The 24,957-nt window shown below is 38.1% G+C and overlaps 3 protein-coding genes across 3 annotated transcripts in view; 1 reads left to right on the top strand and 2 right to left on the bottom strand.

The window, feature by feature from the left end:
- Window positions 1-24,957, top strand: part of LOC109860351 (angiotensin-converting enzyme) — a 49,259-nt gene that overhangs the window by 17,398 nt on the left and 6,904 nt on the right. Inside the window, exons 12-13 of the mRNA XM_020439363.1 lie at window positions 15,926-16,066; window positions 24,423-24,589. Of these exons, the coding sequence (XP_020294952.1) occupies window positions 15,926-16,066; window positions 24,423-24,589 (308 nt within the window). The remainder of the gene's footprint in view (window positions 1-15,925; window positions 16,067-24,422; window positions 24,590-24,957) is intronic.
- Window positions 2,455-4,438, bottom strand: LOC109860353 (proline-rich protein 4-like). The gene is made up of 3 exons (XM_020439366.1): window positions 4,376-4,438; window positions 3,796-4,030; window positions 2,455-3,588 (listed from the first exon to the last, which is right to left on the bottom strand). The coding sequence occupies exons 1-3, from the start codon at window positions 4,385-4,387 to the stop codon at window positions 2,594-2,596; spliced, it is 1,242 nt and encodes a 413-aa protein (XP_020294955.1). The 5' UTR covers window positions 4,388-4,438; the 3' UTR covers window positions 2,455-2,593.
- LOC109860354 (proline-rich protein 4-like) lies at window positions 9,578-11,753 on the bottom strand. The gene is made up of 2 exons (XM_020439367.1): window positions 11,649-11,753; window positions 9,578-11,105 (listed from the first exon to the last, which is right to left on the bottom strand). The coding sequence occupies exons 1-2, from the start codon at window positions 11,658-11,660 to the stop codon at window positions 9,972-9,974; spliced, it is 1,146 nt and encodes a 381-aa protein (XP_020294956.1). The 5' UTR covers window positions 11,661-11,753; the 3' UTR covers window positions 9,578-9,971.

Here is a 24,957-nt window from a genome sequence, read left to right as displayed (position 1 = left end):
TATACCGTGAACGACTTTCGCCGGTATAACCAGCTGGACCTTTATAGCCTTGCACAGTACCTTATTCGTAACAATTATCTACGCTTAAATGATCATCATTGTTTTGCGGCCTAGCCGTGAATACTTCGTCAGGAATGAACCATACTACCTGTTTTAAAACCGAGGCAAAACATGAGCAACGCATAAGCGCGCTTTAAATCACATCGCTCGTTCCCTCCAGAGAAAGAAATGCAAATATAGCAAAAGTTTCTTCGAGTGCACCCTTACAAAAAACAGCTTTTGCTTTTTGCTCTGTAACGTTATGTAAACGCAAAAATGTACAATTTTCACAGAAGCAAATTATTTGACACTACGTCAGGAACGCGTGCATATGTCGTGTCGTTCTACATAGATCATTAATCTATCTGAGAAGAATGCCGGATTGGCAGTGTTATTATTTATGACCGACCAATGAAAGCGAAAATAGATACTTTCTATGGCGAATCGTAAAACTCAATGATCTTTGCACTACGACGAAAGGTTCGCGTTCTTAGAATATTTAGTTGCATTTTCTGGTAAAAGTATAACTTTCGGTGTTTTGTTTTTGTCTTTTGTCACCTTAAGTTTCTATATAGATCGTTAGTTTCTCTTACCTTCCGGTAATTAAACGGAAACATTGCACAAATAATCCACAAAAATAAAAATTTTTTAAAAGAAGTTTTCTAAAAAATATTAAAAATTTTTTTTCTGCTTGTATCATTTATGTTCGGATAAACAATTATATATTATTTACAAAAAATTGTTTAACTCGTACGACTGTTGTTTTCACTTGTTGTTAGTCGTATCGAGAGAGAACTCACACTTTCGTGTTGCCACTATGCGTTTGTGCGTGTGTTGTTTGATTCGTACCGATATGATCGGTACTTTCCTCCACAACGAATTGAATAATTCGATCGAATTTCTCGGATCAGTAACAGTGAAACCGAAACCGGTGTAAAAGTATATTCTCCACATGTCTAGCCTTCTTGAAGCTGCACGGAACTTTCCCGCTTTGGCAGCGGGATTGTATACATCACTTAACCGTATATTTATAAACTTCTCGAAACTTTCTTCTGATATTTGCCGGAAACAACAACCGGAAAAACCCTTCGTCACCCGTGTATAGCAACAGTTTTACTCGTTCATTTTATCGCTTTCATTTTTCTAACGCTTAGATCAGAGCAAAGTAAAAAGCGCGTCACGCAGAGCAGTAGGTACGTTTTTACTATTTTAATATTTTGCAGTTGTAAATAATAAGAATATTATTTCTAAACAAATATATGCAAATGAGATACAGCCACAACGCACGGAACAATTTAAGTGAAATCGCAACATACGCTACTTTAGGTATTTATTACGCGAGCTACAATCATTTATTTCGTAAAAGTTTGCACTCGCCGTAAAGAAAAGCATAAAGTGATATAAGAGTGTCACGTACTAGTATTGTATGTACGCGCGCGTATCTACATTAACTATATTTCATGTAACTGGAAAATGTTTTGCTAAAAAAAAACCAAGACACATCGCAGTTTAAAGTATCTTTTTTTTCTTGTTATAATGTACTTACTGATTTATTAAGCAATATTGAATATATCGCAATGCCTAAGTGAAAAATAAGACCGATTTGTATAAAATAGAAGATGGTTTACATATAATTTAACGGTATGTATTGCACATTCATGTTTACCTTGTTAATGAATGCTTTTTATAGTAAATTAAAGCAACAGACACTTCTGTTCATAATTATACTCACGGTCAATGTTGCCGAGAGATCGTTGTTTTGTACAAATCAATTACATGTCAATCTCGTCTCGATAATTACGACGCGGCGAAAGTGAACGTGACTGGAATTAATCGGGCGACAAAAACACAGACACTTCAATGAATGACTCAGACAGTAACGTGTATTGAATGTATTTTATATCGCAACAAGTTGATTGCCAGAACTGATTAAATTTGAGTATTTCTGATCTACTTTACACAAACGTATTATTATTGTTTCTCGAGTGTTGAATTGATAATAGTTACAAGTAATTATAAATAAGAAATTAAGCAATTATATATGTACATTGAATTTCTTTTCGAATCATTATTTCAAATTGGTTCAATTAATTTTTTGAAATAAAATAATTGAACTTGGCTATCGGAATATAATCGGGAAAAAAGTATTATCAAACAACAATTATATTTATTTCACAGCGTTACAATATCTCTCGGCAACATCATGCACTAAGATGAAAGGGATTCTGTCGGTACGTACTCAGCGCAGTCTACGTACATGTTACGGAGATGGCGTTATATGTACTGTTTTCATACATGTGTGTTGAAAAAAATTCAGTACAAAGTAAATATATTTTTTTTAACAGAGAAAAAACAGACAGAAAAAAAAAGAGAGGGAAGACAATATAACAAAAATAACTTAACTATGTTATTATCTAATAGTATGTATATAAAAATGCTTATATAAATCCTATCTGTTAATCACATTCTATTTTGGAATCAATTCGGCAAGAACAGGTCAAACTACGAAGCCTCATCAGCGCTATTTTATTACAACTTTTGTATATTGAATGACTTATTCTTCCGAATGACTGTATTCCTTAGAATTGACGTTTTCAGTTTCATATTTCTTGTGCTCGTCTATTGGCACCGCGACCGGTACTTTAACCGGATATGGAACCGGCTTTTCAATGTGATACTCGACCGGCTTGGTCACGTGAATCGGTATCGGCCTCTCGACCGGTATCTTTACCGGCACCGGTACGAATTTCTCTACGGTGTACGGTATCTTTTTTACGATCGGATACGGTACTGGTACCGGAACCTTTACTTTAAACGGTACCGGCTTGTCCACCGGAACCGGTACTAACCTTTCCACCTTAACTTTGACGGGTATCGGTATCGGTTTCTCGACAGGATACGGAATTGGTTTAGCGACCGGTACCGGATATGGTTTGGGTACCGGAACAGGTACTGGTTTGTCTACTGTAATCTTTACAGGATAATGAACGATTTTTTCGACCGGATAGGGTTGAGGTACGTGTACTGGAACTTTTACCGGCACAGGAATCTTTCGTTCTATAGGGAACGGATTTAGTACTGGGATTTTCACCTCGTAATGTATCTTTCGTTCAACTGGATACGGTTTCGGTACGTACACCTTGACAGGAACAGGACGATCTATCGGTACTTGAACCGGATACGGAATTTCTTTTACAACTGGTACTGGTTTCGGTATCTTAACAGGTACTTTTACGATAACCCTCTTCAAATACGGTATTTTCTTTTCAATCGCGTACGGTTGCGGAACCGGTACTTTTACCGGATATAATATTTTCTTCACTACAGGATATCGAATGGTCTTCTCTACAGGATATGGTACCGCAATTTTCTTAATAATTATCACGGTTTTACGTTTATCTTCGTGCGTGTCTTGGAGACTAAATACTTGATCGTGCAAGCTTTGTCCACTTTCTTTTCCTCCTTCGCTATCCGATTTATCATCGTAACTTTTTTGTAAATTATACTTATCTCCTTCAATTCTAACATGTTTAATATTAGATCCTAAAACTGATAATATTAAGTTATTATTTTGTTTAAAAGGAACTGCGTGTCTCGTTTATATTAGCAGATAATAACAATTACATAAATTTAAATCGGAAAAGACAAAGGTAAAATATATGAGATCAATAGTAAAATATTAACTCAAAAATATTAGTTTACTAGAATGTTTTTTTTTTAATCACAAAATTATGTCAAACATACTGAAATACTCACATGCATTATCTTTGAACTCATTTTGTTCGATTTTGTGTACTTTCATATCCTTTACACGAGCTCTTTCCGAGATATAATTGGCTCTATTTTGCCTTATATGGAGAGGCATAATTTGATGAAGATATCGTGCTGTGGGGAGGTGATCATACATATATACATGTTTCTTATAATTGGTGCGAAGCGGAACGCTCGTAACAGTGACCATAAAAAACGATAATAAAACAATTGTATGTCCCTGGAAATAAAAGTCAAATAATTTTCTAAATTTCTTCCACACATTATTGCACAACAAACTCAAAACTATTCTTAATATTTTTAATAATTCGTATTATATAATAATTTGTATTTATATAATCATATATTTTGAGAGAAAGATTAAAAAGTACAATATAAAAACTTTTTTCCAAATCGAAATATTTGTAGTGTAAAATTTTTTACTGCACTATACGAAACAGAAAAACTTTTTTATTTTAACATACATGTGTAACACACAAACATTTTAACACTAACAGTGACACTTTTAGTTTAATTTTTCACACTTGTTCACACTATATTAAATAATGTTTTCAACAGAACATACCGCGTATGCCATTTTGAATGAGATAATAGAAGAATCTCTTGAAAAAAATCCGCGAACACCTTGCTCGAGTTAAGATTAAACAGATCAGTCGCACACTTTTACCATCTTATATATGTAGTTTCTACGAACGTGTTACTGATCTGGAGGCTTAACACGCGATGGACTTCTTCAAGAGGGGATGGTCACTTTCGCGATTTTCATTATACGCGCATGACGAGAGTGAAACTGTCCTTTTTTTTTCTAAAGAAAATCAACAGTCATCTGAAAAAACACTAGCACGCACCGGTTTTAATAGATTTGCCCGTAATGGAAGCGCAACATTTGTTGTCTCGGTGGCAAGAATCGCTCGCTTCTTTTACGGATTGTCGGCATTTTCTCAGACCAATTTTCTTAATCATGAGCTTGAAATGATAACACGCGCGTTATAAATACTCTGTTTTCACGTACAAATAAATACATATGTTATCAGAAGAAAACTATAAATAAATAGAATATAAATGAATAGAAACAATAAAAAAAAATAATATATAGTTTATAGAAAGTTGAATAAACTTTGATTGCTTCCTTTTAATAATATTATTCGCTTAAACTTAATAACAATTTATTATTAAGTGCTTACTTATATAGTTAATAAGTGATAAAATCTTTATCTGCCGGAAAGATAACCGGTTCTGTGAAACTATCAATTTAAATCTGGCAAACTAGATTTTGCCGTTACGCATCGTCGTTTCGTCAAGATAAGATCGTAAGCAGAAAGTGAAAAGTCCGACCGTTTTATGCGAGAGTGCGGAAATTCTCATAGATGGACGATATAATAATCCATTACTTGTCGTCGCTAAAAATGTTTTTTTTTTTTTATGCTTTTCCAAAACTCGTAGATTCAATAATACTCTGCGATAAATACATAAATTAAGGAAACAGAGTGAGTTTCACTATCGTAATACACATCGGTTAATACGAAATTACATAAACATTTCCTATCGATATCGGCGCGTTATACAATATCAAATTAAATTACCCTTACATCTAAAAGTACTCTCAAGTTATCTAATATCCATCTATTGATATTATAATAAGTGACTTATATAAACGTTGTTTCATACTTTTTGCTTATTGCATATCGAACCAGCGAAGCTGATATTTATATATAGCAGATATATGCATGCTCTCTCTATTCGAAACGATATTCTTTTATTTTAATACATTCCGAAATACAAGATCGTGTATAATCGAGTTAACGTATGATGATTTTCCAACGCAGTCACGAGGAGAAAACAATGCTTAAGTTATTTCGCATGGTCGTTTTGCATGAATCGTGCACGCGATTTTTACTGCGGATCACCGATCTTCATCGTCTTTCAACGCGCTTGCGTGTCAGTGATTTAACGCTCGACAAGCAAGCGTATTGTTGTAGTAATTAACTGTACGATCCACACGTCGTTACCTGCAATCTCTCATGAATGTTCAACAATTTTTCGTGATGAATCTCGTACGTGGAGAGAGTCTATCATTCTATCAGATCTTCTGTCGAAGACGTGCAAGGTGAAACGAAACACGAAAAAAAATTATTCCTATTAGTAACCGTTTAACATATCAAACTCTCGAGAATTTGATTTGATTGATATTTTGCGCAGTGGAAACGTATTAAGGCTGTTCTAAATGATTTTTTTTCTCTCTCTCACACATATAGAGAGACTTCTTCGTGTTTTGAACGAGGAAGTCGAGAGCGGAAGCACGAACGGTGCGCCTTGAAAATGCCTCTCATTTCCGGATATTTAAATTATGGTATAAATGAGAAAAAGATGCGCTGAGTGATAAACATGAGAGAACGATATTTTCATATATATATATATATATATATATATATATATATATACACACACACACGAATGTAAATATAAACGTACGAAACGTTACTACATTAATTTACTGACATGCCTGAGCTTAGAGAATATGGCTTTTAAATTATAATGTCGAACATAGCGAAGATTATGTACGTAATGTTCTTCTCTCACACACAGTATTTTGAAACAAAATTATATAGTATAAATATGTGTTTGGATTAACAATAATGCATGTTTTTAATTGTACTTTGTCGAGTTCGAACATTTAACTTTCTAGACTTATGATCGCTTACATCACTAGTTTAAATTTCTTTCTAACAGAATAAATTTGAGAATCGTTATTGATATACGTGATATTATTATACTTTCTCTGTAGAATATATACATGATGATATATACATATATGTATATCATCAAAGAGAAGACTGAAAGCGGCCAGGCTTAAGAGAGAATGTGTAATCGCTTTTCCGCCCTGTAAGCTAACGCAATGTCCATGGGTAGTGCACAATGGCAAATACGTAGCCATATCCACGAACGATTTGTCGGTACGTACGTTATGTTCAAACGTGGTTCTATTTTGTGCTATTTCCACAATCGTGCGGTTTTTACATTGTGTCAGTTAACTCATATTAATAATTATTAGAAATATGTAATGCATCTTGATGTGTTTTATTATTATTCAATAATATTATGTACTTTTTCTAAAACTGTAAATTTTGAGAAAGCATGAGAAAAAACAACACGAGACTAAAACTATGTGATTTTACTTTAGTCACGTGTTGGCTTTTCTCTCCTCTCTGTCACGTGATGTTACTTTAGTCACGTTTTTTAAGACACGTGACTAAAATAAAATCACGTGACTTTAATCACGTGTTGATTTTCCTCTCTTTCTTGTCACGTGACGTTACTTTAGTCACGTTTTAAAAGACACGTGACTAAAGTAAAGTCACGTTGCTTTAGTCTCGTTTTGTTTTTTCTCATGCTTTGTCAAGATTTAGTCTTGAAAAAAGTACATAATATTATTGATAATAATAAAACACATCAAGATGCATTACATATTTTTATTAATTATTAATATAAGTTAACTGACACAATTTAAAAACCGCACGGTTGTGAACATAGCACGGAATAGAACCATGTTCACATTTGAATACAATGTACGTACCGACAAGTCGTTTGTGGACATGGCTACGTAGTTGCTTTTGTGCATCATCCATGAACATTGCACTAGCTTACAAGGCGAAAAAGCGATTGCACATTCTCTTATAGGCCTGGCCGCTCTCAGTCTTCTCTCTGATATCATATATTTTCTATAAACAAATATTGTTAGTATCTTTAATAGACTGACTTTTGCTCCTCTCGAGAAGGAGCGCCATATAAGCAAAGAAGAAGAAGAATGTTAGTATCTTTTGATGAGTTTTTTTATCATCATGTGATAAAGCAAATGGATACAAGGTAAATATTTTCTGTTGAGTATAGCTTGTATTCAGTGTACGAGTCTTTCCAATGATGGCGACACTTTTACTTCCCGTTTCTTTACAGTAAATATATATATATTCATGTGCGTATGAAACAATTATTGCAAAAAAAAAAAAACACCGGCCAGGAATCAAACGGATTTTTCGCATTCTGTTGCTTGTACCAATTCAATTATCAAAGTACTTAATTATTTTTTAATGGCCTTATTATTATTTTTCTTTTTGTTGGATTAAACTAATAAAAGCCTCAATTCAATTATTTGCTTAAGATAATTTATTTCCCCAAAATATAAAAATATTCAGAAAAGTATAAACAGTATTATTTTTTGTCTTTAATTACGTTACATTTGAAACGCGGAAATAAATAACGCTACAAACATGTTATTGAGAAACTTACTTCAAACAGAAGAAAATATCGCAAAATGTCACAGAACTGGCTTGAAATTTTCTCGTCAACGCGGTAATTAGATGATAGAAAATTTCATAACAGAATTAACCACGACGGAAATTTCATAACGGTATTAAACACGATGATAAAATAGAAATTATTACATCAATTAATAGAGCGTAAAGCGTAAAAAACGCTTGCTTCTTCAAATTGTCAAATTAGATTGCATATATTCTTTCCCTTACTTTCATTTTTTAACAATACTCAAGTACATTTTTAACTTAGGTTTTTTTATCTTAAATTTTTTATGTTTATTACAAAATCTTCCTACGCTTTCGTTATAATCAAATGTCAAGGTAACTGTTTGTTAAAATAAAATTTTTTTTCAATGTATCTAATTGTAACCACTAAAGTACTTTACCCTAAACAATGCACAATTTATCCCACAAAGCTCTCTGACATTTAAGAAATTACCAGTCTTCTCATCTTACATTCTGGTGTTCGTGAGATCTTGAGATCCTTTCGGTACAAGAAGTTTTAACGAAGAAACAAAAACATCGTTCGCTCCGCGTAATTGTCTTAATAGGCATAGTTTCGCGAGTCAAGGTAAAGAGGTGCGGCGAGATAAATAAAGGAAGCGAAAGGACTAGGTCTAAAAAAAAACGGATGAAAGGGGAAGTAGACTTCGTGGCGGTGTGTGTGATCTTTTGTGATGCGAAGGGACGACTCTTACTTTCAGTCTTGGAGTCGCGTGCACCGATGTAGCGATTGCATAACCGTTTCTCATGCTGGAGACGAGTATGTAAGTCGTTGTGCGCGAGTCAAGTGGCAAAGCCATCGCATATTTCTTACTCCAACTGAAGTGGGTCGTACAGAAATTAGTTGCAAATGCATTGACTTGGTTTCAACGGAAATGGCGCCAGTAAATCTGTTGTAATAGTATGATAGAATTGGGAGCGACAAAGTTGAAAACAAATTGGTAGCTTCCGATTGTCTACGCATTACTTATTGAATTATTCTTTCAAGAAGCATTTTTGCAATTTAAAAAACCAAAATTGAATATTCATCATTTTGTGTGCTTGAAATAAGTGATATTTTACATTAACTGCACAATCTGACAATAATTAAAATATATCCGAATTGATGTTAGAAATACGTAAATTCTACTGTCCGAAGTTCTGTTACAAAGTAATTTTTTCAGTGTTGCGATACTTACATTTCTCTTTAATTACTCTGAATAGCTGACTTCAATCAGATATTAGTAAATTTTCAGTAGCAGTTGGTTTTAAAATCTTTATTATTTTTTCTGTTGTCACGCGAGTGAACATCAAATTTTGATTTCAAAAACAAAATGGAAAGACAGCTTTGATAAGTTGGGAAACTGATCAAATGTTAAATGTATATGTGGTACTGTGTATGGTAATGAAATTTTATCAAGATTAAGTTTTTTGAAAAAATTAAGTTGGTTTTTGAAGATACACACTTATGTAACTACTCTTTACAATAATTTTTATTTTATTTTTCTGTAAAAAAATACATATTTTGCTAATATCGGTACAAAAGTAAGACAAGCGTGTTGCTCTCGAGCGAAGATCGCTGAAGATGAGTACATCCTTACTGGTTTGTTCGTTCTTCTTAACTGGCACACGTCGCCGTGTCGCGATCTTATTACGATCGAACTCGAGGTACAATAATCCGGTATGCGATTGTCTATCGGAGATCGTCCTCGATCCAATCCAGGTACAAAGCGGATATCACGGCGCCGCACGACAAAGTTTTCGGATTGGTATCTTCGTATCTCCTAAAGACAAGATCCTCGCGGTGATTCGTCGTCGTGATGAAGTTTTTTCTCTCAACGACAAACGAAAAACCGAGAACTTGTGAGTTTAATGATGATCATAGCCTAAATCGCTACTCTCGTATCCACTGGAGTAATAGCCGTGTGCGGGTTCATGATGCACGGGTTCGTGATGCACGGGTACAGCCACCGGCACTTTAACTGGGTACGGTACGGGCTTCTCTACTGGATAGGGCACATGTTTTTCAATATGAACGGGATACGGCCTGTCGACTGGAACCTTAACAGGGTAGGGCACATGCTTTTCAACTGGATAAGGTACAGGCCTCTCGACTGGATACGGTTGTGGTACTGGTACCTTGACCGCGACTGGCACAGGCTTTTCGACTGGAACCGGGTACGGTCTGTCAACTGGAACCTTAACGGGGTAGGGCACTGGCTTTTCAACTGGATAAGGTACAGGCTTTTCAATGTGTACTGGGTAGGGCTTGGGAACGGGCACGTGGATGGGACGATCGACTGGGACTTTGACGGGATATGGTACGAGTTTCTCAACTGGGTAGGGTTGCGGTACGTGGACCGGGACTTTCACCGGTACCGGAACTGGCTTTTCGACTGGGTACGGCTGTGGCACTGGTACTTTTACCGGAACGTGAATGTGCTTCTCTACGGGATACGGCTGCGGTACTAAGACCTTGACCGGATAAGGACGATCGACAGGTACGTGAACGGGATAAGGGACCTTCTTCTCCACCGGATATGGCTGGGGCACGTGAACAGGCACCTTTACATAGACCTTGACTGGATAAGGCACGTGCTTCTCAACAGGATACGGTTGTGGCACGGGCACTTTGACGGGGTAGGGCACATGCTTCTCTACGGGGTAAGGTACGTGTTTCTCCACAGGGTAAGGCACGGCGACGTTCTTCACCAAGGTCACGGTCTTCACATGTTCGTGATGACCACCGTCGTATCCTCCGCTTACGTATCCACCATGTCCACCATATCCACCATATCCACCATATCCACTACTCAAATCGAGGCCAACGTGTCCACCGGACCCGATATTGTATCCGCCGTCATAGCCATAACCGTAGCCAAGACCCAGCAGGCCACGCTTCTCTTGCTTCTTCTCGGACTTCTCCACTGATTTCTCTTCGGCTTTCGCGGTCTCCTCCGACAACGCTGTCGCGACCACGAAGGCGGCAATTGCCACGTGAATCTGAAAAAAAAAACCAAATCATATACAGTGTCATCTGTCGTAACGATTCATTTGAATAATCATGTTGTATTTCAATAATGTATTCGGAATGTTGAATCAACGGAAAAACAAGCTCTGAAGGACGCATATCGAAGAAACTAGTTGAAAATATTAAATCCGCGAGGCTGAGCCTTTCTAACTACGCATGTTTCTATTACTACATGTGTGCACGTGCAAAGATCTGTTTTATAAACATGTATAATCAAAAAAGCTTAAAATTCATAAAATGTTCATTCGGAAATACACTTCGCGGGCAAAAACAACTTTGATCGGAAAATAAATGATACTCGCAAGCCGAATCTAACATAATAACGACGTGCGCGCACGAGCGTTTAACAATTCACACCCCCGATTAATTTCAAGACTTTCCGATGTTTCGTTCACTTTTCGCGGGTGTCGTTGTTAAGTTTGTTTCTTCGACGCACGTTCTCGATTTTCAGTGTTTCTCGCTTTTGACGTGTCACCAAGACGAAAAATATCGTAGCAAATCGAAAAAGAACGTACCAGGATTCTCATTTTTCTTCTCACGATATTCCAGGTGCGTCCAGAAGTGAACTGGATGCTGATTGCCGTCGATTCCTGGCCTTATATACGCGGCACACTTTCGCCTTCGCCACCCGGGGCCCGTCGGGTCCGGGGCCCCAAGTCGTATACCCCCACGATACACCTCTTTGTTCAGCTACGACGACGACGGTCCCACCGTCCGAGCGACCACCACTCCCCTTTGAGACAAACGCCTCATTCCCTCTCCTCACACCCTTACCGCAACGTGCGCTTCGTCCCTCTCTTTTCTTCAACAAACGAGTTTCGTTCTGTTCCTCCTTCCTCGAGTGCTTGCGCTCGGGATGTCTTACTTTTTTTCTCACATATCTTTGTCGATACCTTGACTGCGCTTCGGTTTTATACTTTCTCTGAGGCGCGACAGACATACCGATCGCTCGTCGTGACGTCCCTTAGTGTCAGAAGTCGACGACGGAACATTTGATCGTATCCGCGTGCTTTTCCCAGTTGTGGACAAAAACGTAGATTAACAGTACGTGAAAACCCGTCTTCTCGCACGTAACGTTTCGCGAGAGTTCGGGACGGGTCTCAATCCGTTTGCCGGAAAATCATTCCGATACGGAAAAACGCGCGAGCAAATCGTGACACGCATCGTTCTTGGCGACTGTCGCCGGCTGTCACTGTTGACGCGTTCGCGAGAGATTGTAACTCAATGTCAATCAAATAAAGGTTTGCAAAATTGTTGAAAGACAGATTTTTTTCGTTAAGTTTAGTGTTTTGTTTGATGCAAAAATTTAATTTTGCAAATAGCCCGGTACTGTTTTTTTTTTCAAGCCGCTACTAAAGTGAGTTTGAGTTAAATTTTCAACTTTTCCACGCGTATCGTAGTTTCTCGAATTAAAAATGCTTCTTCGGAGAGAAATAGACAAAATACTTCCGGAGGATTTTGTTGCGAACGCAGAAATGCAAATGAAAAAAAAAACGTATTTTATGGGACTCTTGATATGTTCACAAGTCGTGTATTACATTGTCTCTTAATTGTACAACAGACTGATCGATTCCAATGGAATTTTATTAATGCAAATTTTTTTGCTAAGTCCAGTAGCACTTTGTGCGGGGATTGCGAATACATTCTGTGCACATACGTGTGCATACGTAGAAACATCGACGTGCGCCAACCTAGTTTCTCCGCGTCAGCAAATTACACTACTTTCCTACCCTTTCCCTACAATTTCGTGTCCTCCTACAAAAATACATAATTCGCATTCCTGTGTTACGTCGAGCCTTCTCTATGTGTCTTCACAAATTTCTCGCTTTCCTCTCTCGAATGGTCTGCAATAATTTGGTCACAACCATCTTATTTCTACATTTTTCTTAAACATGAGAGTGTCCACTTACATGTGGATTGATATTCAAGATAATTTTCTGTCTGATCTTTGCCGTAATAATACCTTCTTTATAAAAAAAAAAAAAACATGTGTTTAGTCAATTCCAAGTTACCAACTAACTAATACGAAAAAAGATTATTTTTAAGAAGAAACGTGATGGAATATAAGAGCAGAGTACGCAAAAGAATCTTGCAAAGGAATGTAACAAAAACTTTAAATGATTTCAAATTCGATGAAATTTCCTTTTCTAGATAGATATATTCTTTCCGATGAAACCTGTTGTACGACAATCGCACTGACGCAACGTAGCGCTACGTGCAGTTCAAACACGTCATTTTTCGCGGCAATCGACTGCAACGGTCACGCGAATCGCGCGCGATCAACGTCATCATCTATCCTCTCCCTTTCGCCATTACCGTTCCGTTTTCGTCCTCACCTCGGTTGCATACGCGGTTCCCCGACTCTTCGTGTGCCACGTAATAGCGTACGTACGTACATGCACACATACATGCTACATTTGCAGCGCAAGAGAACGCCGTTAGAATTTATCTCTCGCCGATCTCGTGGGTGCACCCCATTGCTCTCTTTCGTGGGACACGCGGTCTCACGTCACGATTCCGCTTCGGTCGATCAAGTTCCGTTTTCCTCCTCTCCATTTCGCTTGCTCCACTACACGGAGAGCCAAAGTATGTCGATGTTTACCGTAGCGCAATTATCCATGAGATATGATCACTTTACTTAAGCGACGCGGCGTCCGTTGATTGGTCACTTCGCTCGGTAAATAATACCGCGTAAATAAATTCACCTGCGAAATCTATAGCACCGGAGTCACAATTTGTTTTTACACATAAGGCGAAAGCGGCGCATGCCACATCCACGGATTTCGTAATGTGGAATATGTAGAGAAAAAAAAAAAAAAAGAATGATTACGTTCATCGTAAAAGTACAATCGCGCGGGCGCGCTTTAATTCATTATGTAATAATGATGAAATTGAAGTTACGAGAGAATTCTCTCGCACATTTCGGGAAAGCTTTAATAGTTTGATATATAAAACTGATTACACTTTCGCGTTTAAGATCTCATTTAAAACTTTATACTCGCCTTTGTGCTTCTCGCTATTAATTAAATTAATAATCAATTCTTCCTCTCCTGATTTTAACGAAGTTTTCGGCAAAGCTGCTGTTTTCCAATTGAAAAAAAAAAAGTGCATCAAAATCGTTGAGGCCGCTATTGCGACTGTCATTCAGGGCGAAGGTCTCGAATCCATCCAAGCGTGTAACCCGATTCAATCGCGTTTTTTCTTTCCCCTTGAATATCAATACAACGCCTTCGTTTGTCTCACCCGCGAATGTCATTGAAATGCTTTATTCGTCTTCATCGACGCTAAAAACATTTTAACGATTCACCTTTTCTGTTTACTATTATGTAGGCAGAAAAGGTTAATCGATAAAATTTGCCAGTGAAATCAGTCGTTAACTGCGAAATCGAGTGCTCACATTCCCGCGCAAAATTTCGCAATGTGGCGAAATTTATATACACGCCGAATTTTACGTCCACACACAAGTGTCCGACCACACATTGGTATCTGAATTCGTTTTTCTACCAAAATCACTTCGCACGTAGTCTTGTGCGTCTATAAAAATTTGTAACTACGTCAAAATTTATGCGCAACTATTCACTTTAGTAGAATTAAAAACATTATAATAGGAATGTTACTATTCATACGTCGGATATAAAAACTTTGATGCTATTCAGTCTCCGTAATGATATTCGCGTATCCGGAACATATATTTTTTGTATTTTTGGAAATTCCCCCTATCCTTCGAAACGTGTTTAGGCTGCGCGATATCACTAAATCTCTCACTAATTCTGTCGATGATTTTACGTGCTCGCTGCGAGACGCGGCTTGTTTATTCAAACGTTGTGCGTTACGACACTTTCGTGAATTCTCAAACGACGACGAATCCGAGTACGCGAGTGTTACACACAGCCGTAGAAAGTATAAGTACCGGAATAACGGTTGTAATTTTTCGAGCCGCGGTTTCCCGAGAGGATCAACGTATTACGTAAAGGTCGTTGCCGATGAAGAATCTTTTGGTGAAACGGCGATATATACATATATACCTCTTTATTGCGCGGTGCGTCTTCTCTTTCTAACCACCTTAAGCCGATCTATGTGGAGGTGACAATAGAATCTCTCTGGCCCGTAAGAAATCGAGGCTCTTCGTAACCTCACCGACCCTATTGACACTGGCCTTGGAGATGCTTCTTCAAGGTTCGCGAAAATTGATATCTCAGACATGACCATTGCTACTTTCACCATCATTCTATTTCGTGTTGTCAGATGTACAATTAATCAAATTAATATCGTGTTATAAATTAAATAAAATACATAATACTTTTCTGAAATATTGTAGCATAATAAACTTTAATTTATATATATGTACATATGTACATTATATTAACTGTATATATTATATACATAAATTGCATAATATATACACAATTTTTAATATTTTTATACACAAACTTTATGACACATTTGCATAATACTTATGGGATAATTAATTTTACTTTTATTCGTGTTTAAAAAATTTTTTTTATGTATCTTTTTTATTTTGTTAACGCACGAAATTCAAGTCATATTGTGTAACATTTTTTTTCAAAATGTTATGCATGTTATGAAATCAGTTAATAAAATAAACTGCCAAGTGCAACAGAAAAAATTTATTGATTTAATAAACGGCCGCGATATATTTTATATATATTTGATGATTACACCTACGTTGTTTCATCTTGGATACAAGGCCAATTTCACGCTTCATTAAGTGTGTCGAGATACGCGTAAAAGGTATGATATAAGTTAATTAGCTTTCTCTCATATTTTACAGAAACTTCGTGGCCGGTGTTCTTCAGTTCCAATTGTATCGCTCATTGTGCCAAGCTGCCGGACAGAGATACGTCGACGATCCAAGGAGACCGTTGCACAGGTGCGACTTTTACAGGAGTCCCGAAGCCGGCCGAATCTTAGGGTAAGTGTATTTTATAAAATACATTCTATGTGTGTTTATATTGAAACATATAGAAAATAAATCGAACACGTCAAACTGAACAAACAGAGAATTTCTGCATCGTCATCTTTTACGCTACGCGTTGCGCAAATCTCTCCGCACACGCTTGTTCAAAAACGGAAGTGCAGGCGTAAAAGCGGCCTTTTGATAATCAGTTTTTAATCAACGTGTATATACTACGTATGTGTATGCGCTTTCGCAATCGTACGTTTCTTACGGCACGAACGCGAACGTCGGCGATCGATCGCGACTGGCGGCTCCGTGTTGAAATCATTCGCGGCAAAACGGAAACGCCCCGGTAGGAAAAACGAACATTTTGCACGTAGTGCTTGCGGATCGCGTCACATTTTTACGATTAAAAAAGCTACGCCGCCGCTGTTTTACGTTTCTATCGAAATGTCCGCCAAGCAGCACGATGGAGGTGCGCAATGGAAGCAGAAAAACATAAGTGCCGGTTTACCGGGTTAAGCGGTGTATTAAAGTCTCGGTAAAGTGCGGGCGGTTAACGTAACTCGACGGTTCGCGAGTATTGAATAAAATTGACGGAGACTTTAATTACATTCAATATAATAAAAAAAATATCAAGATATTAGTTTTTAATTTACATAACACGTACTTGAAATGAAAATGCTTGAAGAATGAATTGAAATATACTCGCTTGTTTTCAAAAAGATAAAACCTAGATTTAAGTTAAGAAAACTGTTGTACTGTAGTCGTAATGTAGGTCAGAAAAAAAACAAATGCAGAATATGACACAATCAGCAAGGGAAAGGAAGCAACAGCAAAAGGAAGGAAATCGCTCAATGATACTCTTTCAGAGAATGATTTCATAAACATTTATTACTCTTCACACAACTCTTTTTTCTCTGGTGTTACAAAAATCAGATTTGTAACATAGCTTTTCTTAAAAAAGCGACGCACGCTCGAAAAATCAGCTGCTGTTACCAAAAAAAAGTTTTATTTTGTACATAATTGTCTCACACTCACCTGTAAATTTCGTGTACTTGACAATTAACGCGGTACTTGACACAAACATTAAATCTCATCTCGTAAATCTGCAGTTTATAATTTCAGACATAACATTAAAGCCGAAACCGCCTTGCCGAACAAGCGCGCAAAAAAGTGGAATTTCCAAAAGCAGTGACAACGGTTGTTTTTATTGCCCACTTCGTTATTCAAAAGTTGCTAATTATATGACGACGTCCCTTTCTAAACGAGATGTTCTTGACTTATTAACCTAGTGCATTATTCTAAAATGTCAGGAATTTGTAAAATCCCAGAGTAAGGCGTGGCCGCAAACTCGATCGATTCTTCATTCCGGTACCTTGCCATTTTGGTCCCGAATCTTTTTAAAATTCAAGGTTATTTATTTCGCAGTTACATTAGTGTGTAGCGGCCACCCGTAGAATTTTCTAGAATGCCAAAAAGTTGTTTTTTTTTTTTTTTTTTTTGGTGCCTCGCCATCGTTTATAATAAATTTAGATACGAGTTACGCAGGTATATTACAGGTATACGTGTATAAATAAAACTTAGCGTGTCCGTATAAAACTGTAGGTTCAACAGAGATACATTTTCGGCCTCTGACTGTGAAATACAAATCATTCGGAATAGAATCTAAAAGCTCGTTAACACAACGTTTGCATATTTTTTTATATCATAACAATAAACTCCGAAGACCAGTTGCAAATTGCAGTTTATTTTGGACCGGATAATATATCAACTTGTGTCTTTGTGTGTGTGTATGTGTGTGTGTGTGATCAATGTTCTTCTCTAAATACGTCTAAACTTCAATTGTGTGTCATCGTTGCGTGTCTATCTCAACTTAAACTTCCCATTTATTCGCTATTGCTCAATTTCCTAACTTATTCACACTGTATAAACCTCTTTCACTTAACTATATTCGGAATATGGTGTACGAAATCTTGACGACCGTTTCGACATTTATAATTGCGTTGTCTTCACAACGTCTGTTCTTGTATGGATATCTTCTTGAATAATCGCTCGCCAGTACATAAGACACTAACAACTGACTGCAGCTTGAATTTATTACGGAGTACAGACAATGTAGCGCCAAGACAATTGTTGGTACTGAGAGAAAGCAGGCTGTGTAACGATCCTAAATTGGCAGGCCTGATTCTACTTTGAAACGTATATTATTAAACGTATAATATTGACTCACATGACGATCTATAAAATTGTTGCACACTGCGTGTGTTCAAAGTGTTTTCCTTATCACATATTTTTTCATTATAATACCACTGATCGTGCTTGCGATATGAAACTTTCCTCCCTTGGGTACGTTACAACATTGTACAATATATCTCTTGTAATAAAATTAAGCAAGCACACAGCTCCTCGCAAACCTTGAGCTACGCAAAATCTTATGTCACGCGGTTGAGAGCAAGTTAATTAAATCGTCAAATTAAAATCTCTCGCATTATAAAAGCGCACGCATTATAATGCGCAAGGTATGCAATAATAATATAGTGAACCACCTTGAAAGCTGTAGTTAAGTAGGCGTTTTTAGCATCGCGTTTACGCGGTCTCGAGGCTGGTTCAGCGACGCGAAAATGTTCGGGATTGCGGTTTTGCGTCGTTGATTACAGGGCGTGCATTATGCACGCGAGCATGATCATGATCCCCACGGGGGTGTTGCAAGATGCATACGGCGCATACGGTAATGACGCTTATTGTTAGATCGTATCGGTTCGCCACGCGTGCAAGACCCGCGGTTTTTGACGGCGCCTTCGTTAGCGCGGAATTGCCGCTTGCTGCACTTGCTCGCGAGAATCCGGCCCGAACAAACCCCCTCGTCTTTGTCCACGTGACACGCGACTAGTCACCGTACATTGAATTCCATTGAGTAGCCAAGCTCGGCCGACGGCCGGGCATTATATCACCGATCGCGTTTATCGATTGGATCGCCTTCCCGGCGGCGATCTTCTTGACGAACGTTATCTGGGTCAACGAGAGGGAAATCTTTATTTGGTTCCGCAATTCACGCCGAGCGCCGTTCATTTGTCCGTCGAGCACGTTGTGTTCGTTCTTGTTATTGTGTTTAACCAACGACGAATATTCCGATGATGACAGAACGATCGTCGGTAGCCGCGTTCTAACGAAGTACGACACGCGACACTTATCTCGCTTAGCGACACCATACACACGTAATCGAGCTGACGCAAAACCTGACGAGAAACCAGAAAAACACGAAACACACGGGCGTTACAATCAGACAGAATGTACAAATCCTAAGTTGATATTAAATCAATTTATCGCTTACGAGATACACCTATTTATATAATATCTATCAATTACGTGATAAACTTTTCACGCAATAATACATATGTGTGTGTATAACATACATATATGTAAAATATGGACTATGTACAGTTGTAATAATCTCGTGAAATAATCAAGTATCACACGTTCACATGTTGTCAACCGACCGATGCGAATAGCTTTCAGCTTTCGCCATAAGAATATTCCCCGTTCAGCCTTCGTGACTCGCGAAATTCTCGAGTAATTAATATGTGTTCGGAGTAATTATGATAAAACTAAATAAAGCGCCTCAGAAAATCGTGAAACGTCCGGAAATGCCCGCATACACATACATGTATGTGATTATCGTTGTAAAAGGAACGAAGTGACATACGCATTTCGCAGAAACGCTCCTGTTTCTTTCGCGATTGCGAAATCGCGCTTGTCGAATAGTTACATAAAATGACAAAAAAGCATTAGGTAAACTATCTTATTCGAACGACGTGATAATTTATGTTAGAAACGTTTCGTTACGATATGTATACCCTATTCCAGAATTGCGAACTTGTTGTTTGCGCACATTTACAGGCGCAACGCGCGCGAACTTTTATGGACGCAAGAAAGTCGCATGATTCTCTTGGCAGACGGAAACTCAATAACAATTGTTCCGCGTTTAAAGATCGCGTCGAGTCCGTAGATCGAAATCTCCTGGCGGACGACCAAGTTGCCGAGAGACTTCCTGTGACACAAAACACTTTTCGCAGATGTCAAAGTACGTTCCCTCGACGGAACAGAATTTTATTGCACGACACGCATAAGTATGAGATAAATATTTTCCATGAGAATCGTTTCTTGTAAAACAAGCAGATAAGAGCAACATCAACACGATGAGCTATTTATCGTCACTTCCAGACAAATCTCTTTTCACGAACATGATGTAGCCGGATTGTGCCTATTTAATCACTATATGTGATAATTAATTCGCGCGTTATTATCTTCTCTCTCAAAACATTCCTCTCCTTTTCTATCAAGCTATTATCATTTTTACTCATTAAAATTTCCAGTGTGACACTCTCGCGCGTTGTGCATTTTATCAGAACGGAAATTCAAACAGAGATCGTTCACCGTGCGAGATCTCGAATTGCGACTTCCTGTAATCGAAGGACGATCTCGGTCTGTCTCGCTTTACGGCGCGTCGACGACCACGACGACGACGCCGCCGCCAACACACCGATTACGAAAGCGGCACACGCTAAAAAAAAAAAAAAAAAAAAAAAAAAAAAAAAAANAAAANAAAAANATGCGTGTGTCACGTAAAGGAACGCACTGTTGCCATACTACGAGAGAGTTGCACGGCGAAGAAACTCGGGAGAGCGTGGTCTGTTACGCGTTACACTTCCGTTTTCACTGCGTAAGATTTGAGGGCGTCGCACGCGGAATCGTTCTCGCGAACAATCACGGTCGATAACACCGCGTGCAATGTAGATATAAATCAATGGGCTATGGACACGTTACATATCGCGTTTTAATCACATAAGAGAGATAAACCGCGATAGCAGCTCAAAATCAAATGCGTGAAAGTATTGTAGTTATGCAAATGTCATTTCGTACAAGAGTTATATAGAGTAAGTAATTAATAAATTTCGCGTAGAAAAAGAATTTTTTTGCATGATATTATTTATTTTGCAATCTCTTAAGTGTAGAGCGCGCGTTTGCAACCGCAAATTCAATTAACATTTTCAAGCAAAATAAATAAACTTTTTTTTATAATCAATAATACGTAACAACATTACGCTACAGTTATATTTATATCAAATGTGTTCAATAACATTAATTAATTAATATTATGTTTTCCGATTCTTTGAATTATATAAAAGATACGTATAATTGTTGACTTGTATACATTCGCCACAGGTTCTGTAATTTGAAACGCAGAAGCAAATTGATACCGCGTCCTTGAATGCGCGTGGACGATCGCGCAGAGAATCGGAAAGGAATCGTTTGAAAGTTCGATTGAAGAACACAGAACAGGGGGGTTTTACGGTACACGACATTTACGCCTCGAATGCAATTGAGTGTAACCACCGCTGTGTAACTGCCTCGTCAGAGTCCTTTGAATGCATGAGATCATTTCTACCTACGGTCGCAAAAAAAAAAACCAAAGTGCAATTTAAATTATGGTCAATGAGAACACTCAATCGCACTCGTCTTAGAGTTTTTATTAGAATACAAGAATTAAAAAAATCATTTCTTTTTTTAAACTTTACTTATGCAACAATTACTGTATTTATTTATATAATTGAACTATTTTATGTGTCTCGAAATAGTTTTGCATTTATTTGTTTTATCATAAAATTTGCGATAAAATTTTAAAATAAAAAAAAGTTTAGAAGTGTAAGAGACATATTTTATGTCTCATTTTTCACACTTTTTAATTGAACAGTTTTGTAACGTGCTTACCTCTCTTCGCATTTTATAATTATACCCTTGTAACTCTGTAATTATAACTCATGATACCTGTTCGAGAATAACCTGCTCAACGAAATATTCGCGTTTACAGCATCTCATATTGCGAAATGCATCACTCGTCGGCAGGAAAGTACCGATTTCGCCTACGTGTTGAACACCGGAAATTATGTGATCGATACAAATTACAGTCAAAGAGAAAGAGAGTGAGACAGAAAAGGAGTGAGGATAGAGAAAGAAAGAAAAAGAAAAAAAAACAAGAGAGAAAGAGAGAGGAAAAGATCGAGCCCCTTACAGGCACATCGAAATGTTTTTACCGGTCGAGAGAGAGAGAATCGTTTCCCACGAAACGGAGCGCGGCGGGTGTCGCGTTCCGATTTCTAAACGAGATAGGAACCGGTAGTGTGATGAGATTGACTTCAACAAAATCACGACGGGAATTTCGCGTAACGCCGGCGCCGCGATTGCGAACGACGGCGCTATCTATCAGTCGGATGTGCACGTATACGACTTTTGATAACGTGAAATTACTGCAGTCGCGCGGTAGACCGTTTGTGCCGTAATCGATGCGCGTTACTGAAACAATTGTGATATATATATATAATAATATTGCCGAGAGATTGATCTCTTTTTCTTTTCTCTTCCGCTCTCGACCTGGTTTTCGCGACCTATATTGAATTTACAAACGAAGATTTCGTCGCGCGACACGAGTGCAACTTATGAAGTAAAAGTATAAAAGATTGCCTCGCAAAGTTTTTTTTTGCGAAAAAACGTACAAAAATCTATCACTCTTATTTATGTTATAACTTTTAATTGCAGTACAAAACACACTTATCCAAACAAGAATATAGCAACAAGAAATAATGCAAGTCGGGAACTAAATCACCGTCGTCGTAAATAAACAGGAAGAGATCTGCGCAACAACATTTTATCTGTATATACAAAACCGATGTTGAACATGCCTTAGTCGAAGTCGAGAGCTAATCTACTTAGCGAGAGTCGAGTCGTCGCGATCCGACGATTATGCATAAAAGAGAAGTTGCGAGAGTTTTTGCTTCAGCGATCGATTTGAGAGGCTGATCGCCGACGGGATATCGCCACTGTTACGTAATCGCCGCGCGTTTAAACAGTGCACCTCGTTGGCACCGTGCACCAGTTCTCAGACCGTGGCATCGCCTTTAAAGCCGATTTAATATCTCAGATCGCGCGGCGTTTTACGGGTGCAGACGATGATCGCTCGATGGCAGTGTCGATGGCCTAATCCCGACTTAATTTGCGATCAATCTTCCAATTTTCGTCGTTTCACATTGTTTCGCTTCTGCAAGTGAGTTCGCATTTTGATTTTTTTTTTGGAAGTTATAAGTGTATGTGTGGGACACAAGGCTGGCGGAAACTCGTCTCTCTTTCACAGAGATAGAGAATTATCTCCGTGCGACGTATAAAAACTAGGTGAAGATAAAAATATCACGGAGATTTTTATAATGTAAAATTATTGCGGAACGTTTATAATAGGGTATGCGGTCTTTTTCATCTCTCCAACGTTCTTTTAATATCTATGACGAGAACGAAAAATACACATCGTTTGAAACAAAGCAAACTAAAGCGAAATGAAACGTGTGATAAATAAATGATTACCTCGAGCGTCTTGAGTGTTTAAATCGCTCATATACTTGTCGATATAATACAACGCGTATAAATTCTCTCTCTTCGTGGATTTTCAAACGGCGCGTGAATAAATTCCAGCGGCAACACATTCCGCTGTCATGACGAAAAATATGTCGGCCGTATTGAAGTCGCGGATTGGAAATGGTTTGTCCGAGTAGATTACGCGGTAGAAGTCATCTATCACAAGCTACACACAACACACGCGCGGATTACTCAAGATAGGTAGCTCGATTACGGGTTCGACGGCGAAGTTATAATAATTGCGTCCTATTACATTCGCCATTATGCATCACGTGTCGTTACTTCGTTACCTCAATCCCGTTCTCGTCTACTGACGAGAGTACACGGGTTATTTCTCTTTGATAGGTATTCGCGCTATCTGTGCGAAATATGCACGTTCAACAATGAAAGAACGTCGAGCCGCAAATAGCACCGCGCGCGTTACTGAATAATATCCACCTGCGAGATTATTCTCTTTATGTAATCGCTTTACCAGATTATACGACGCGCGCGATCTTTTTCCCGACCACCGCGCGAGCCGCGCGGCACACGTTTCCTTCGTATAACAACCGCAAATAGTAACTTCCGTCGTTGAACACAGCAAACACTAAACTCGCACGCGTTTACATACACTAGTCTCATCATGAATGACAGTTTTACTTTCGCGCGTGATTGTTTATTGAAATAATCTTAGATCTCAAAGTAAATACTGATAAGAAAAAAATAATTTCTCTTTTTAATATTTTTTCAAAAATTAAAACCACAAAGATTTTTTTCAAAAAATGGTAAAAAATCCTACATATGTTTCTTGGATAATAAAATTCTGATTATGACCTTAAATGTGTGACTTTATTATTATTTGAAAAAATATTAAAAACTCACGCAACCGATAGATATAAACAAATGGTTTTTTTTTGTTTTTTGGCAGACGATTGATGGAGAAAGGCTCGTCCGTGCCATGGCAGGACACGCTTCGAGAGGCCACTGGCGAGTTTAGATTGGACGGAGCTGCTCTCAGAGAATATTTCCGACCACTGGAGGATTGGTTGAGAACCGAGAATCTGAGAACTAGCGAAGTTGTCGGCTGGTCATACGGTGAGTAATATACCCATGTAGGAATTGCCGACAGACTTCCAGTAATACTACTAGGCCAACAATGGCCCAACCTTTATAGCCGATAATCGATATTGACAATTGGTCCAGTATTGTCCCATTTTTGTATTTTATAACAGCCCAATATTGGCCCGTTTGTTCACCAGTGTTCGGCATTCATATTGGGCCAGTATTGGCAAGAAGACAAGACCAATATTGGCCCGTTTGTTCACCAGTGTTCGGCATTCATATTGGGCCAGTACTGGCAAGAAGACAGGGCCGATATCGGGCCAGTACTGGCAAGAAGACCGGGCCGATATCGGGCCAGTACTGGCAAGAAGACCGGGCCGATATCGGGCCAGTACTGGCAA

This window comes from Pseudomyrmex gracilis, unplaced genomic scaffold (assembly GCF_002006095.1).
Source record: "Pseudomyrmex gracilis isolate BER0280 unplaced genomic scaffold, ASM200609v1 scaffold_370, whole genome shotgun sequence".
NCBI lineage: Eukaryota > Metazoa > Arthropoda > Insecta > Hymenoptera > Formicidae > Pseudomyrmex > Pseudomyrmex gracilis.
This window is presented reverse-complemented; position numbering and strand designations above follow the sequence as displayed.